This window comes from Brassica rapa, chromosome A02, assembly GCF_000309985.2.
Source record: "Brassica rapa cultivar Chiifu-401-42 chromosome A02, CAAS_Brap_v3.01, whole genome shotgun sequence".
NCBI lineage: Eukaryota > Viridiplantae > Streptophyta > Magnoliopsida > Brassicales > Brassicaceae > Brassica > Brassica rapa.
Window position 1 is genome coordinate 13,979,277 of NC_024796.2, and position 17,639 is coordinate 13,996,915.

The 17,639-nt window shown below is 30.4% G+C and overlaps 1 protein-coding gene and 2 long non-coding RNA genes across 3 annotated transcripts; 2 read left to right on the forward strand and 1 right to left on the reverse strand.

Annotated features, from left to right (window-relative positions):
- Window positions 1-2,725: 2,725 nt before the first annotated feature.
- LOC103853054 (trihelix transcription factor GT-2) lies at window positions 2,726-4,988 on the reverse strand. Its single transcript, XM_009129956.3, has 2 exons — window positions 4,757-4,988; window positions 2,726-4,253 (listed from the first exon to the last, which is right to left on the reverse strand). Exons 1-2 carry the CDS (start codon window positions 4,936-4,938, stop codon window positions 2,882-2,884), a joined length of 1,554 nt encoding a protein of 517 aa, XP_009128204.1. The 5' UTR covers window positions 4,939-4,988; the 3' UTR covers window positions 2,726-2,881.
- Window positions 3,968-7,066, forward strand: LOC117132098. Its single transcript, XR_004455593.1, has 2 exons — window positions 3,968-4,129; window positions 4,709-7,066. It is a non-coding gene; the product is annotated as an uncharacterized LOC117132098 (long non-coding RNA).
- Window positions 7,067-8,306: 1,240 nt separating this feature from the next.
- On the forward strand, window positions 8,307-17,194 carry LOC117132145. The gene is made up of 2 exons (XR_004455643.1): window positions 8,307-13,519; window positions 13,556-17,194. It is a non-coding gene; the product is annotated as an uncharacterized LOC117132145 (long non-coding RNA).
- The last annotated feature ends 445 nt before the right edge of the window (window positions 17,195-17,639 follow it).

Sequence of the window (17,639 nt, forward strand, 5' to 3'; positions counted from 1 at the left end):
TTGCTGACTCTTAGTATGAAGGTTACAGATTACCTTCCTTTGATTGAAAAGATGAGAAAGAAGATAAGCACTTAGACAATGAGATTCCTCTATTATGCAGGAAGAATGCAATTGATTAAATTAGTCATTACAAGTTTAACCAATTTTTGGATGGCTGCATTTCGTCTATCAAACTCATGTGTAAAATAAATAGAAAGGTTATGTTCAGCCTTTTTGTAGTCAGGCCGGATTTAAAATGAAAGGAAGGTGAAGATAAATTGGAAGGATATCTGTAAAACAAAAAAGGAAGGTGGATTAGGAATTAGGCCGTTGAAAAAGATTAATTTGGTGTGTTGTTTGAAGTTGATTTGGCGGATATTATCAGCTCATTCTCTATGGGTTGATTGGATAAATGTTTATCTGGTAAGAAAATGATCAATATAGACGATAAAAGAGTCTACTCAATCAGGTTCATGGATGTGGAGAAAGATTCTAAAGTGCAGAGAAGTGGCAAAAAAATTCTATAAAATGGAAGTGAAGGATGGGAGAAAAACTTATTTCTGGCATGAATCATGAAATTCATTGGGTTGTCTGGCAGATATACTGGAAGGTAAAGGATATATTGATCTGGGAATTCCAATTAGTGAAGTAGTGAGTGCAAGTAGAAGTCATCGGAGAAGGCACCACATGATCACAATTCTCAACAGAATAGAAATGGAGATAGAAAGATATAAAAGCAACATAGTGGAGGAAGAAGACATATCATTAAAGAAATAGTGGAGGCAAATTGAAAAAAACTTTCTCTTCTAGTGAAACTTGGCAAGTGCTAAGAGAAAGACATCAAGAATATCACTGGGAGAAAGCGGTTTGGTTCATATATGCTACACCAAAATACTCTTTCATTATATGGATTGCTATCAAGGAAATATTATCAACATGGGATCACATTCATAGTTCGAATGAAAATATCGATCCTTCATGTGTGTTATGTCAAGATCCTATGGAGACAAGAAAACATATTTTCTTTGAATGTCCTTACTCTGCGTAAATTTGGAATGCTCTGATGAGAGGAGTCTTATGTGATCAGTATACAACAGAGTGAGATGATCTGATGAGGATAGTGTCCAATACAAATCAGAGTAAGATTAAGATCTTTGTCATTCGATATGTGTTTCAATCTGCGATTCATAGTATATGGAGGGAGGGGAATAGAAGGAGATATGGAAAAACTTCTTTATCGGTAGCATTTCTAATCAAGATGCTAGATAAGAACATGAGAAATAGATTTACTATTATTAGAAGGAAGGAAAGTGGTGACTATGAAGGAGGAATAGTATTTTAGTTTGTCACAAGACAAAGCTATATAAATAGAGTATAGAAAGTAGTAGACTCTTTTATTCAGATTTGAAAGGTCACATTTGATGTAACAGGGATGTTTTTTTTAGTGAAATTTAACATTCCATTTAAAAAAAAAACGGAGATTTCACAATTTGCAATAATATTCGAAGGAAGAAAATTGATGAAAGCGACGACCCAGTATCAATTCGTAGGTCCAATCTTTTACTACGTGTGTCGGTACCATGGATATAGATGGATGCTTGATTAACCGTTGGCTTCTCCCCACCAATTGAGCTAATTTTTAATTCAAATTTCATCGGTTGATCCCATTGAACCTTGTGGTTCTATAATTAGATATACGCATAGTAATATATATATCCCTTATATACTAAAGCGCAAGTCGCTCAACCAATCCTGTTTCGCCACCTGGTTAAAACAAATTTCAAAAAAAAATAAAACAGTTACTGAAAAATAACAATCCAAACAAAACAGTTTACGTTAAAAAAACAAAAACAGTTTATTTCTTCCCCCACTAAAAAATGAAGAAGCAAATTTATTTGTATCAGCCTCAACGTACAGCCATGATCTCCACCACCTCCTCTGTTACATCAACTTTAAGCGAATAACTTTACAAAAAAAAACTTCAAGCTGTTTACTTCTTCCACGAATTTAACAAAGATCATCCTCTTATTCTTCTCTTTTCTTTTCTTAATAAAGACTATCCTTCAATCTAATAGTGGCTAGCTATAAAGTTTTTGAAGTTAGGAAAACGATCTGTACAAAATGATATTGCAAAAGATGAAGCGAACCTTACAGATGATCTACATAAATTTGCCGGTATACATTGGTAAGTGGCGTATCCGAGACAAGTTCATATTATTGTTATTAGCAAATGAGTTATCTTTATGTCTCAGCATTTAATTAATTTATTATGTGCATTTTTGAATTTATGTTAGTTTTGTTTTGTAGAAAAACCAATGTTACCATCTTCACGCAACGATGACTTTCTTCTTCCAACCAAAACTGCCCGACTAAAACAAAAGTAAATATGTTTACATTTTTTTTGTCGACAACTAAATAACTTTGCACATAAAATTTATTATACTATCTCAAATTTTGATCAAACAAGTATAATATCTAAATTATGCAATGTTTCTTTTACTATACATCATTAATAAATATACTAATATGTCATGTTATCGTCAATTTTTTCTTATAATTGTTCAAATTTCAATTTATGTAAAATAAATATATTTTTTTGGTCGCAACGCTTTTAAAAGTTGAACTAAAAGAAAAAGGTTTTTGTTATTTATGAAGAAGAAAAATAACATTTTCAATTTTATTAAAAACAATGAAAGATTACCCGTGCTTAGCACGGGAAACATACTAGTATATATATATATATAGATACAAATTTAATTATTTTATAAAACACCACGAAAAGGAACTCTAAAAATCAAATCCATTTACTTACATTTGTTGTATATGTTCTTTTTCACCCCATTGCGTAGTTTAATAGATAAGTTTATATAGAGGAATACAAAAAAAGGTGAAAATATTATTGTTAATCCATAGGTGATGATTTGTTCAACAAAATCTCGAACTCACTTGTCTCATTGTCTCCTTCTTCATATTCATTTTCGTAATCATCTTCTTCACTCTCTCCTTCTTCAGCTTTGTCCCCCTGATCAGTTTTAACCTCAGTCTGCGTTTCTTGTGGGAGAAGCTGCGGAGTCAACATTAAAGGTAATATTGACAATGCCCCACTTTTGTTCCTCTCATTGTACAAAGCTTCGAGCTGGTTAAAATAAGGGCACGTCTTAGAATCAAGAGGTCGTTTCTTGTTGCTCTCTTTGACTTTCTTGAAGTACTTGTTTATGTTTTCCCACTTCTCTTTGCATCTTTTAGCGCTTCTATTGTATCCCAATCTTCTCATCCCTCCAGAGATCTCTTCCCATAATGGCCCTCTAGTACCATTTTCTTGATAGTTAGCTTCAAGATTTTTCCTTATCCTTATTAAGGCCTCGACCTCGGTTTTAGGCCATCTTGAAGAACTAGGAGATAGTGAATGGTTGCTATCGAATAGAACCGGCCTTGGCTCTTTACTCTCAAATGTTATTGAATGTTCACTATGATATTGTTTCCTTTGTGGTACTTCATGTTTCTGTTGTTGTTGTTGTTGTCCTCCTGAGATTTTGTGTAAGAAGGATATGATTACAGCGTCTTTAGCCACGGCATTAGACCTCTCATGGACTAGTGTTTCGTGTTCTCTATTGATTCTCGCTACCTCTTGGACCCTCCAAGCTTCTTCTCTTGAGATTCTCTCTCTTTCTTGATTCTCAAAAGTTTCCAAGAACCTCTTTTGCACCTTCTCTTGTTTCTCCATCAACTCATTAGTTAACTTCGTAAACAATCCTTTCCAATATTTTCTCTTCTTTCTTGATCTGTTGTCCTGATGATGATGATCTTCTTCCTCATCAGATGCAGTAGATGAAGAAGTTGAGCTCGAGAAAAGGTTCAGCGACGAGACATTGTTTATCAAGTCATTTGAAGTTGGACTAAAACCAGTATCAATAGTAGTTGCATGGTTGTTGCTATATATAGGGAAAGGTGTTGTAGGAGACGGTTGCTTGGCTAGGAAGGTAGGTATTGTGGCGATTGGTTTCACACTAACCTGATGATGGTTCAATGGTATCAAAGAAGTCGTTGTTATCACGGTCGTTGTGGCTGTAGAAGATTTTAAGGGTTGTGACCCGGGTTCGGGTGGATAGGAATTGAGAGCCTCCAAAGCTTGTAACTCTTCGAAAAACCGGTAAGTTTTGCCTTCGGATTTTCCGGTACGACCTTCTTTGGTACGTTTGTGGTACTTGTACACGTTCTCGAACTTCTCCTTGCATTTCTTTGCACTTCTTTTGTAACCAAGCTCCTTCATTTTCCTAATTATTTATCAAACAATAAACACCGTAAAAAACATCACAAAAATATATTTTTCCTAGATAGTTAAATATAAACTTATAATTATACTTTTAGATACATATAAACATATAGAAATTTTCAAATGAAAATACCAAAAATATGATAATATAGATATATCCAAAAATGTGTAAAAAGTATATACACGATCATAAAATTTCTGTATGTTTTTTCAGTATGAAATGTTAATGCATCATGTATCTAGTTTACTACATATTTAAATGTAAATTTGCGATTAGATATATCTAGTTTTTTACATAATTAAATGTAGTTTGTAAGTAGATTTTAAGATATATACAAACATATAACTAGCCGTATAGGATCATTCAAATAAAATTATGAAAATATGACAATATAGGCATGTGCAAAATGTGTAAGCGTATATACAAGATCGTAAAACTTCACTTTCATTTTCCAGTGAATATATATGCATGTATCAGAATATATATGTATATAACAAAAAAACCTGGAGACTTCTTCCCATAAGGGAGCTTTGAGAGTGGAGTCACGAAAGGCTTTATCCATTTCCGAACGTATTCTCAAGAGAGCTAGAGTTTCCGGTCTTGGCCACCGGTTTCCTCCTCCTCCGCCTACTTCTCCGATTTCCTCCATTTTCATATCTTTCTCATCCTCGCCTGAACCGCCCATGCCGCCACTGCCGAAGCTATCTAACAGTCCTGAAGAGTTTCCAGACACACTTAAGATTCGAATCCGGATGCCTCAGAGAGAGTTTATGAAGAGTTTGACGAGAAGAGAAGGTTGTGGTTGAATTTTCTGTTTTTTCGTCTATTGTGATTTTATCTTTTTAATTTTTTTTTTTTGGTAAAATTTATCTTTTTAATTGGGTGGGAGGACCATATATCAAGACATTTTTGTATACGTTATATATTTTGCATAATTATTTTTCAATATATCACAAAAGGAGGAGTGGGACTTCAAAGGGAAACCTTTTAACTTTCTTTCTGTCTTTTTAAATTTGGGAATCTTCTCATTGCTTATAAGAAAATTTTGGTACCAGAAAATAATTTCATATAAATTAGAGTTTTTTTGAACATTCTCTCAGTAGATGTAACATCTGATTAATGATTGGTTTATCAGCTTTTTCGGCAATGAATATTCCAGAAACTTGCCATCGGTTGTGGTACTAAAACTGGTTAAAAATCAAAACCCTAATTAGACTGAATAATTTGATATCAATAATTTATGAACTGCTAGAACTGAATTCTATAAACTCTAAAATTACGTTCCGATACAAGATACAATTGCTCATTCATTACGTCAATCCATATACTTTTACATATAATTATTAAAAAGAGATTCTAACGTGGATGTATAAGTATAATTGAAGAGTCTTTAACTGTCCCACTTAGAATTTTTTTCCATCACACCTCTCTTAAAATTATTACTGGGAATTGCATATCTGTATACTATGTAAAGTATATAGTATAGTGCAGTAAACAATAAAAGTGTAACTGGTGACAAATTAAAGAAATATATAAAATGGTAAAAATTATTATATATGAAATTTAATGGAATAGAATTAGCATTCCACTTATTCTAAAATATTTCAATTTGGAATGATTTTGCAAATCAAAGTTAATTTCTTCTAAAAAAATATGGAATATTGTTGAATGCAATGGAATACTTTTTCATTTTTTATTCTAACTGGTGAATAATTTTTGGAATGCACAAAAATTAAGTATTTAAGAAATTTTTATTCTAAAAAGTACATCTCAGTTGCACCCTAAATAAATAATCAAGATGATGATTCCATATGAAATAATAACAATACTTGGAGATTGTGAGCTGTGGAGATTGGAAAAGCCTAAGAATATAATTACATTAATGTTTAAAATGATTGACATCATAATGGGTGCCTTTTGTTTTAATTCTATTTTTTTTAAATTCTAATTAAAATTTAAAATAATTAAGGTAATCAACAAGAACAGCTGCAGATATAGACGATAGAGATAGTATTCGGGTAGCATGAGCCCACGTGGGCCCATATTAGCTTTTCACCGCCGCTGGATAAATCGGTGATGACTGTTAATTTACCTCTTTACCCCCTAATGTTGACATATCTAATCTAATCATGCAACTAGTTTGTAACCCAATAACTGACACGTCATGTTCCCCGTTATGATACATCATTTCCATTTAATATATAAACTAGATCTCGAGCCGCACAGTTATGATACATCATTTCCATTTAATATATAAACTAGATCTGGATCCGCACAACCGTGCGGGCTTTTTATTTCTATACTAAAATATTTTAGTTTATATAACAACATTTACCAATAAATTAATATAATTTAGTGTTATATATTATATAATTCTATAATAGCTATGTTTACATGGCTTATATATTATTACTATAAATTTTGTTTTTTTGTAACAAAAATTATTTTGGAAACTTTATTATGTAACAATATTACTTTACATACTTTTTATTTAAAATTTAAAATTTATATGAAAGCAAATTAATTTGGATCAATATAGTAGAGAAGAAATTTTTGAGATACTCTAAAGAATTTCTTTTAAAGAAATACTATAATACATTGTACTTCAAAATAAGTTTGTCGTAAACATCATATTTGAGAAATACACTAAGTTGGATAAAATATCTTCTTTTAATTTGAAATAAAAATGAATCTTTCTAACAAAATCTTTGTAATTTTTATTTTTGAAAATTAATCAGCTGAAATTGTTATTATCATTGAATATAAAATTATAATACTCTGTATAATTTTAAATTTTCATATATAAATCAAAACTAAAATAAACTTTAATTTCTAATTATAGTTTATGATAAATAATTTAAAATTTATTACTTTGTATACAATTTAAAAAAATTCTGAAAATGTTTTTAAAGATTTTGTTTAGAACTTTCTTTAAAAAAATCATTTGTATTCAATTACAAAGATAAATACTATAATATTATAATTACTTCATGTAAAATTTAATAAAATTTTAAGGAATGGTCCAAATTAAAACCAGTGTATGGTTGAATCCATAGAAATGTATTTTAAAATATTATATATTTATCAGTACATTTTTGTTAACACAATATCTTAATAAATATTGACACATGTATAATGTATAACATAAATAATAATAATAACATGATTTTTGATTCGATTTTATTATTTGCATGGTGTAATTCTAACATGATTTTATTTGCATAATAAATATTAATTATTATTATTATTACTAATTAGATCATATGCAGGTATTAACTCTAGAATAATTAAATGTTATTATTATTTAGTATATTATAAATGGTTATATGCAACTATAATTATATATTGATGGAATAAATATATTTTCGAAATTATCCATATCTAATAACATTTTGATGAAATAAAAAGAGAATTAAATATCTTGTTAGGATATTGTTATGAAAATACAAAAAATAAATAATGTAAGCAATTTTCTAAGAATTGTCCATTTAGAATATCACACATTATGACTTCTTTTTTAATAGTATAGATATAACATAAATAATAATAATAACATGATTTTTAATAGGTCAATTTTGCAAAAACCCCTATATATTATATTTAAAATGAAAATATATTATGATTAAAGTAGTTACAAAGATTTTATATTATTAACTTTAAAGAAATACATGTTAATTTTTATACATGTATTATATAGTTTGATAATTTTAACCCATCTTACCAGCATATTAGATTTTATTTTTGAACATAAATATTTATAATTACGAAAATAAAATATATAAATATATAAATTTAATACAATTTTATTATATTTAGCTCAATATAATAACTTTAATTTAATATGATTGATTATGATTATATAATAACTAAAATATTATAGAATTTTTATTTTTCATTTTATATAACTGAATATATTAATGTATAATAATATTTTAAACTAATTTCGAAATTAGTGAAAATATTTAAATATAATTTCGAAAATGAAGATCTTGTAAAAATCTTTTTAAACAGATTTGGTAGAATTTTAAAATAAATATATTTATATTTAAAATGAAAAGATATCAAAAGATACTATGATTAAAATATTTTAAAAATTATATTTATTATTAGTCTGAATTAAAATATAGTATGAATTTTTATGAATAGGTCCATTAAGTCCATTTTTAAAAAAATCACACATGAATCAAGGTTGTGACTTCTCTTTTAATATATAAGATGTTGAAACATTACATTTTATCAGTTTTATTGATCTGAAGTAGAAATGGGGTGTGGTGTGATTAATATTGCATGTGGAAGTTTTGATGTAACATCAAGTTACGGTATTAAATTAGACGTGGAGTTAGATAAATGTCTGAGTTCTATATGGTTATTAGGCGGATATCAATGCATTTATGAGAAAAAGCAAGTAGAGACATGGTTTAGTTAGCTTATGACCTACCTTATTTAATGGTATTGGAATATTTTCGGTGCCTAAGAACATGTTTAATGAGAGTTTTTAGGGTGAAGTTCTTAACGGAAATCTTATTTAAGAATCGGTTCTTAACTTTTCTAGTTAAAAGTTAAGAGACGAGTTCTTATATTCCGCTAAGAATCACACCCTAATAATCATCCATTAAACATTCTTTAATAAGTAATAATGTATCTATCTTTTACGTAAATATGTTCTTGGACTACCACTAATTTTAATTTTTTTTACATGCCGTTACGTATTTCTTTCTGATTATTTGATATTAGATTATAGAAAAATTGGGCTAAATAACTAAAAATAAAGCATATTTTAGAATCTAACCAAAAAAAAGTCTCCATTATTACTATATTATATACTATATTGCCCTTAGTATCTGGTCATTAAAATCTCAAATACCTTCTTCTTTAATTCCTAATCACTGCCACCATCGTCTCTTTCTTAATCATTACTGTTTTTTTATTGTCACAGCTTCCACTACAATCACCACAAATCAGTAATCTTTGTTCATTATTTTATATTTTTGTACACCACAATCGTATCAATCAGCATTTCTTCTTCTATAATCAACACCGCCTCCATCAACTCTGTTATTCTGTCACTTGGCCACCGCTATTGTTATCATTTTTTTAATTATTAAAATCTGTAATCTTCGCTTTCATATTTTTTCCATAGCATTCTTCAAAATAACCCCATCTCCTTGATATCAGTCGGCACCTCTTCCACCATAACCACCACCACTCGTATGTACTATATGTTTTAAGTTGTACTATGCTATTTGAATAATATATACTATTCTAGTTTGTTGTTGCTATTTTATTTTAATAATGTTTCGTATTATGTATTATATATGTGCATGTTTTGATATTTGGATTAGAGTTTATATTCCCTTTTAGGATTTAGTGATTAGTGTTTTAGGTTTAGTTTATGGAAAGATTGGGTTGACGTTGGTGTAAATAATATCTCATAGACATTTTAAAATTTGAATAATATGTACTATGTCATTTCGTTTGTTACTATTTTATTTTGATAATACTTCATATTATGTACATAGTGCATATTTTGATATTTCCGTTAGGGTTTATATTTTCTTTAGGATTTAGTGATTAGTGTTTGATTTATGTGTAGAAATCAGCCATAGATGTCGAAGAGGTGAACACAATTCATTTCCGGTCATACCATTATATTTAATAATTTTACTAATACTTGCTATACCATCTAGTTTGTTCTATACTATTTCAAATCTATGTTATAAATGATCATTGGTTTCTACGTATCCACGTCCGTCACTTTCTTTGAAACCACCACCACCATTGTTACTACCACCACAACCACCACCTATCTCATTGTCTCTTTTACATATTTTAAATTATCGCCGCTTCACCATCACCACCTTACTCATCTCCATTGTTATGCTACTATGATAATCATCACTGTCACGATACATAGCCGCCCCTACCATAATTACGACCGCCGCCGATGCGATAATCACCATCACCCCGATAACCGCCAGCACTGTAACATCGAAACCATTATCATCACCGATTGTTTCAAAATGTCGCTGTTTCTTTTTCATCACTGTCATCACCCATATCTTGTAACTTACTTTCATTTTCTTTTCTTTTTCAATTTTAATGTCATCAATTATTTTTTTTACCGTGTACCTGCAAAACATAAGGTTACAACCGGAAGGAAAAGGAAAAAAAGTGTTATCCATTTAATTATGTCAAATCGATAGCTATATTCTTAATATTGATTCCAAAATTGGTTAGTTGGCAAATTAACCCATTATAGAAAAATTGGGCTATAATGGGTGATTGTAGTGGAAGCAGTGACAATAAAAGAGACAGTGGTGATTAAGAAAGAAACGATGGTGGTAGTGATCTATACTATTAAAAGGAAAGGAGTCCAAAAAAATCTACTTATAAAAAGTTGTTGCATCTATTCATTAATATTTTTTTAGTCTTACCCTTATTTTCTCTAACTATACCATATATATTGAGATAATTTGCTAATGTTGCTTCATTTAATTTTCTAACGTAACATGTGGAATATTTGGTTTCTTTAAATACATGTCCTTATTTATTTTCTAGCGTAACATGTGAAATATTTAGTTTCTTTAAATACATGTTTTCATTTATTTTCTATCGTATAAAAAATATTACAAATTTAATTTTTAAGAAATATGAATATAAAAGTCTGCAACTTAAAATATACTAACAAACTTTTTCAAACCTCTAGAATATGAATATACACCTCAAAATATATTGTCAAAAAAATTATTATTTTTAATTTTTAATAAAATGATTTCTTGAATATAAAAATTGGATGCAGTTTATTTTTCAGATTTGTATTTTAATAAAATATTGCAAATATAAAAATGCAAGGAACAAATATCATTATTTTTGTTAAAGTAAAATTTGTCACAACATATTTCCGCTCTTTAAAATCGCGGATCAAATAGTTGATTCAGTTTTATATACTATTATAATGTATATCTGAAATGTAATCAAAATTTTAAAAATATTATAAGATTGTTCTGGGTCTTTGTCAGGTCAACCGGTGTTGGTTCAGGGGTTAATGACAAATTTTTGGATTGTCAAACTTTGAATATATAAATAGGTTTTCATTAATCCAATATTTTAATTATATTATTTAAAATTATAAAATTCAGGTATCCGTTTGATTCTCGGTTCTGTTTATTTTTTTTATTCCAGAGATATATGATTTGTTAGGTTATTTATGAAATTAAGTTCAATTGATTTTGTTGTTTTTAGTTTGGTATGGTTCGATACGCACTTCCGGATAAATATGCCCAAACTATATATTATCTATATAAAATGATTTCAATAGAATTTATTTAATTTCAAAAACAAACCCGCGCTTAAAAAAAGCGCGGGTCAAAATCTAGTTAGTAATTAAAGAAGAAGGTGTTTGAGATTTTAATGACCGGATACTAAGGGCGATATAGTATATAATATAGTAATAATGGAGACTTTTTTTTTTAGTTAGATTCTAAAATATGCTTTATTTTTAGCTATCTAGCACATTATCATCACCGATTGTTTCATAAACGTTGCTGTTTTTTTTATTACTGTCATCACCCAAATCTCATAACTTCCTTTCATTTTCTTTTCTTTTTCAATTTTAATGTCATCAATTATTTTTTTTACCGTGTACCTGCAAAACACAAGGTTACAACCGGAAGGAAAAAGAAAAAAAGTGTTATCCATTTAATTATGTCAAATCGATAGCTATATTCTTAATATTGATTCCGAAATTGGTTAGTTGGCAAATTAACCCTAGATTATATATGTCTTTTTTCACTTGCCAGTTTTGACCATACGTTACTACGTACGCTTTTACCACCTAACAATGGACTTGCTAAAACTAGATAATGATTTTAAGTTTTATTGACGGGCTCAAAATAATATATAAGTTATTCAATAGTTTTATATAATCATGTTTCCCAGTTAATTATCAGAAAAATACAGTTAAAATAATCGAAACTACTATCTCTATTAGTAAAGCCTTCTTCTCAAAAGGTAAAAGTGTCATATTTGAATCTCATCAACTGCAGAAGTGGATATAACAATTGATTCATCTCCCTGAACCAAGAAGATTACAAACTTTACCCTAAAACTTATTTCAATAAAAACACAATTAAACTGCTTCTTTCAAATGTACAGTTAAAAAATTTTCCAAAACTTTTTTTTTTGTGCACAATTCATAATATTAATACTAAAGAAAGGCCTCAGGCCCAAGTCAGTCCATTGGAGGATCCAATAAAGACAGATCTAATTAAGAGCTTAGCCAACACGTCGGCTTCTTTGTTGAAATCACGAGAAGTATGAAAAAAGAGATTTTGACGAACGCAGAGCAGATTGCCTGGATATCACAAATGATTCCATGAATTTCCTTCACCTGCATGTCATTGTTGATTGGTCTTATGAGAGTTAGGTTATCGGAGGACATCATGAGAAAAGAGATCTCTAGGGTTGCTGTCTTGATGAGGGCGAGTCGCATCGCGAAAGCTTCGGCTATCAGGAGGGACTTGACGAATGCTTGCGTACTTGATCCTTCCAACTTGGAGTTCATTCTTTCTCCTGTGAAGATCCAGGCGAGACCGGTTCGCTTTGATATTTTGTTCCAAGCCGCATTGGTTCTACTGATCGTTTCTGATCTTGTTGGCGCAGAGCAAGGTTTGTTCTTCACAATAGTAGGATCATATTTTTGCATTTTTATTATGAATTTGTGTATATATGGATACTTTTATGAATAAATAGCCATTAAAAATTTATATACACATTTAGGAGAAAGCGATCACATTTCAGTTACGGAGATGTTTTGTTTAAGTATAATAAAACAGTGAAACACTAATAGGAGAATGGATAATCTTACTGGCAGTTAATTTGCTTTTTTGTCCGAAACACCAAACTCATGCCCATTTTTCGCATATTTTTCGCATGTCTTTGTTTCTTTTTTTGTATTGATTGAGTTATGTTCATTTTACTTTTTGCTTAGATGTATTCGAATTATTATTAGTTTCCTATTATTTATAAGGGGATAAAAATAGATAAAACGAGAGGAAATGAATTAAAAGCAGTGGTTACAAATGAGCTGGATTCAGTTGTATTTCAACTACGTATGGCTCTGTAAAGTGAACTCAACTTGATTTCTTTCTACGTATGCAGACCGTTATATGGTAGGCTAACCAGCGTGAGTAGCGAATAACGTGATCGTTATTAAGGCATATACCGCATATGTAATATAACATACAATAGGACAAATTTATAATAAGGTTTTTTTTTTGCAACTTTTTTTAATTTATAATAAGGTTAATTTTCTAATATGTAATCAATCCATGTATTCACGGAAATGGTGATGAAATATGACAAAATTGTTTTCATTTTTTTTAAAAACGCTGACAAAATTGTTTTCATTGAATGAGATTTTGTCACCAATGGACTCCTATTGTTCGAGGACGGTTCAAATGATGGGAAAATGATCGGTATTGAATATTTAAGTATTCATGAAGCAAAATTATTCTTGAATAAATTATTGATTGTTATAAATGAAAATAATGATTTCGTCTATTTTTTAAGTATTGATTATATTCATTTCAATTTTCACAGTCAGCAACGACGATAAATTTAAGAATAATTTTACGTAACTTATATCTGAATATTAAATGTGCCAATTAAAGTGGGTGTTTAAAATAAAACGCAATGTCGATGGGAGTATTAACAAATACAAGGCATGACTAGTAGCTAAAGGGTATGTTCAGAGACATGGAATTGACTACGATGAATTGTTTGCTCCGGTTGCTAGAATAGAGACAATTTGTCTGGTCATTGCATTAGCCGTTTCATCCGGTTCGGAAATTCATCGCCTCAACGTAAAGACTGCATTCTTACATGGTGAACTAAAGGTAGAGGTATTTGTTTCTCAGCCTGAGGGTTTTGTGATCGCATGGCAAGAAGGAAAGGTGTACAAACTAAAGAAAGCTTTATACGTTAAGCTAAAAAAAATACTTGTTGGTTTAAACTTTCACCGATGCTCTAAAGAACCACGCTCTACAAGAGGCTAGACAAGTCGAGTTTTTTTATCGTAGTAGTATATGTTGATGATCTACTCATCACAGGCTCATCGTTATCAGCTATAATGGAGTTCAAAAGGAACATGGCAATCATGTTTGAGATGAGCGACCTTGGAAAGCTGACATACTATTTGGGTATTGAAGTACATAAGTTTGATGGTGGCATTACATTGAAACAGAGCCGATATGCGATGAAGATCCTTGAGGAAAGTGGAATGGGTACGTGCAGCTTACCCCATGTTCCCATGGACTTTAATGTGACGCTATCCAAGTTTCCTGCAGAAAAGAAGATTGATGAAACAGAGTACAAAAGAAACATAGGTTGCTTGCAAAATTTGTTGCATACTCGTCCGGACCTGTCATTCAGCGTTGGCCTACTAAGTCGATACATTCAGGAACCAAAAGAATCACATGGCACAGCGTTGAAACAAATACTGAGATATGTACGTGGAACTATCTCTCTTGGTCTTATATTCATTTGATCAACAAAGCTGGAAGTAGTTGGGTTTAGTGATAGCTCATATAATGTCGATGAAGATGCTGGTAAGAGCACAACGGGTCATGTGTTCTATCTCGATGATAGTTCGATAACTAGGAGTTCTCAGAAGCAAGAGATTGTTGCACTATCTTCTTGTGGCGCTGAATTCATGGCTGCCACATAAGCAGCAAAACATGCGATATGGTTACAAGAATTACTTGGTGAGATTGTGGGGAGAGAGTGCGAGAAAGTGAAGATAAGAGTTGATAATAAATCTGCAATTGCGCTTACTAAAAACCCAGTTTTCCGTGGTAGAAGCAAGCATATACATCGGAGATTTCATTTTATACGCGAGTGTGTTGAAAAGGAGCAAGTTGAGGTGGAGCACATACCCGGAAGTCTTCAGAGAGCTGATATATTAATGAAATCATTGGGAAGGGCTAAGATTGTCGAGATGAGAAATCTGATTGGTGTCAAGGACGTGGACGAAGGTGCATTCAAGCTTGTGGGGGAGAATGTTGGATAAGCTTGAATCACAAGTTTCCTTTTTCTTATTATGTTATGATTATCTAAAGGATTAGGAATTATGATATATGTTAGGATTAGGAGTTTTCTAGTTCTATATAAGGAGATGCATATTGTGTTGCATAACTTGTGATTTGTGATTTGAGAGCATTGGGTTTTGAGTTGGTTTTATCTAAAGCATTGAAGTGATTAATAAGAAAAACGTGTTTCTTACTTTGATTCTTGAGTTCTATAGATCTGATAGTGCACTACCGACCTAAATACGGAAATGACGTAGAGAGAGAGAGGTCCTGCGAGAGGAAATATGGTATGGCCGCGTGGCCGCAAGAGAGGAGACCTGAGGGCAAGCAAGAGATAGAAATCCCCGGTGTCAGAGAGAGAGAGAGAGAGAGAGAGAGAGAGAGAGAGAGAGAGAGAGATCTGGTGTGGCGCCAAGGGAGGTGGTCCAGCGTGAGAAATTTTGAGTCTGATCTTGAGTTCGACAAATTTGTTGTCGTCGTCGCTGTCTAGTGATCAGTTTCATGCTGCTCTTGTCATCATCACTGAGTCACTAGGAGAGGTTAAACCATGGGAGAAAGCTACAGAAGAGGATGAGAAGAGAAAAAATTATGAGATTTGGGTTTTGAATTTTGATATAATAAAGTAAAATATATTATTATGTAAAATTTTTCTAAAAAATTATTGTTTTTTGAGAAAAATTAATATTTAAGCAGAAGATAAAATTTAAAAAAAAAATTTAACGGGTATATTAAAACTGTTGGCGGGAATATTAATCCGGTTTATAAGACTTCATTGAAGTCTTCTCATGTCTATACCCTAAATATAAACCATAAATTCAAATAACTAATTCAATAGAAACAAACAATTCATTAAACTAAAATTCAACATAAAAGTGTTTAATATACACAAAACTAAACACATATAGATCAAAATTTAATTTAATTTTTTTTAAATGTTAAGTTTCTAAAATCTAACCCTAAAAATACATACATACTACAACATATGTTACGAAACCATTAACCAAATAATACCATGACTCATCTATGTTGAAAACAATTCAATTTTACTATATCTTAATTTATATCATTTACAAATGTTTATAATTACATGATTTCAATTTTGCCCAAAAATAATATTTTTTATAAAATTTATAAATTATTTTTAAGATCTACTATATGAAAAGACTTACAAAACTTGAGAAGATTTTACGGGGTTATATTCGTAAAAATGATTTCTGATTTTTTGTTTGTTCATAAGAGGTTGGTTGTAATTTTACTGGATTTTTAGGTTATTTTCACATTTGATTCAAGTTTGGATATACATTTAGAGTAAGAACCAAGTTCTAAATCATATTTTGCAAATTCCCCCTTATATATATGGTTTTCGATCTCTGATTTAGTCAATCTTGTGTTGTAGTAAGCATAATTGATATTTTTTCATAACTCAAATATTTAAAAATCGATTGATATTTAATTATAGGGGTCACAACAAACAAACCCAACTATTAGCAGTCGGCACATTCAATATCCACGTAATATTTGCAATTTAATTTATAGGACTAATCGTTGATTGACTGGATAAAATTGAGATTAAAATATTCAACCATTAAAAATAGATGAAATCAGGAGTATTCCGCTTATGAATTAGGTGATGATTGTTTTCTCAGACCCACTGGTTCAAACGCATCGGTTGCGGTTGCGAGAGTTTGTGCATGCGGGCGGTTACAGTTTCTAACGGTTTTAAGAGATTTGTACGACTGGTACTACGGTTAAAAATTGGTGCGTTTGCGGTTAACTTATGACTGGTTAACTACCAAATGCGGTAATAGTCAAATAATAAATTAACAATATTTACATTTAATATAATTATAAAAATATCACAAATCATAAAAATTATAATAAATATAAAATTTATATTAAGAAAGTTATAATTTTAATTTTTGAAAATTTATTGAAATTTTTTTATTATAAAATTTTATAATATTAATTAAAATAAAATAGATGTATTTTAATATTTTCATAATTTCAATTTTAAATTTTTTATTAAATATTTTTACTTTTATATATATATTGTTTAAAAAAAAAGAAAAAAATTTTACCCTCCCGCAACCGCCCGCAACCGCAAACGCTAGCTGGAGCCACCTTTTAAATTTATGAGATTCGGAGCGGTTTGAAGCGGTTTAGAGCGATTTGAGTGGTTGTTGTAAACTACCGACAACCGCTACCAGCCGCAAAAGCTGCGTTTGCGGGTGGTAGCGGGAAAACCAGCCGCCCTCTTAGTTTCTAGATTTTGAATTTTGGTTTTTGTTTTTAGTTTTTG

Excerpts from the sequence above, each read along its gene's own strand:
- LOC103853054 (XM_009129956.3), bottom strand. The coding sequence starts at position 4,938 with ATGGGCGGTTCAGGCGAGGATGAGAAAGATATGAAAATGGAGGAAATC. Across the intron at positions 4,254-4,756 it reads TTATGGGAAGAAGTCTCCAG|GAAAATGAAGGAGCTTGGTT; the intron begins GTTTTTTTGTTA and ends ATAAATAATTAG.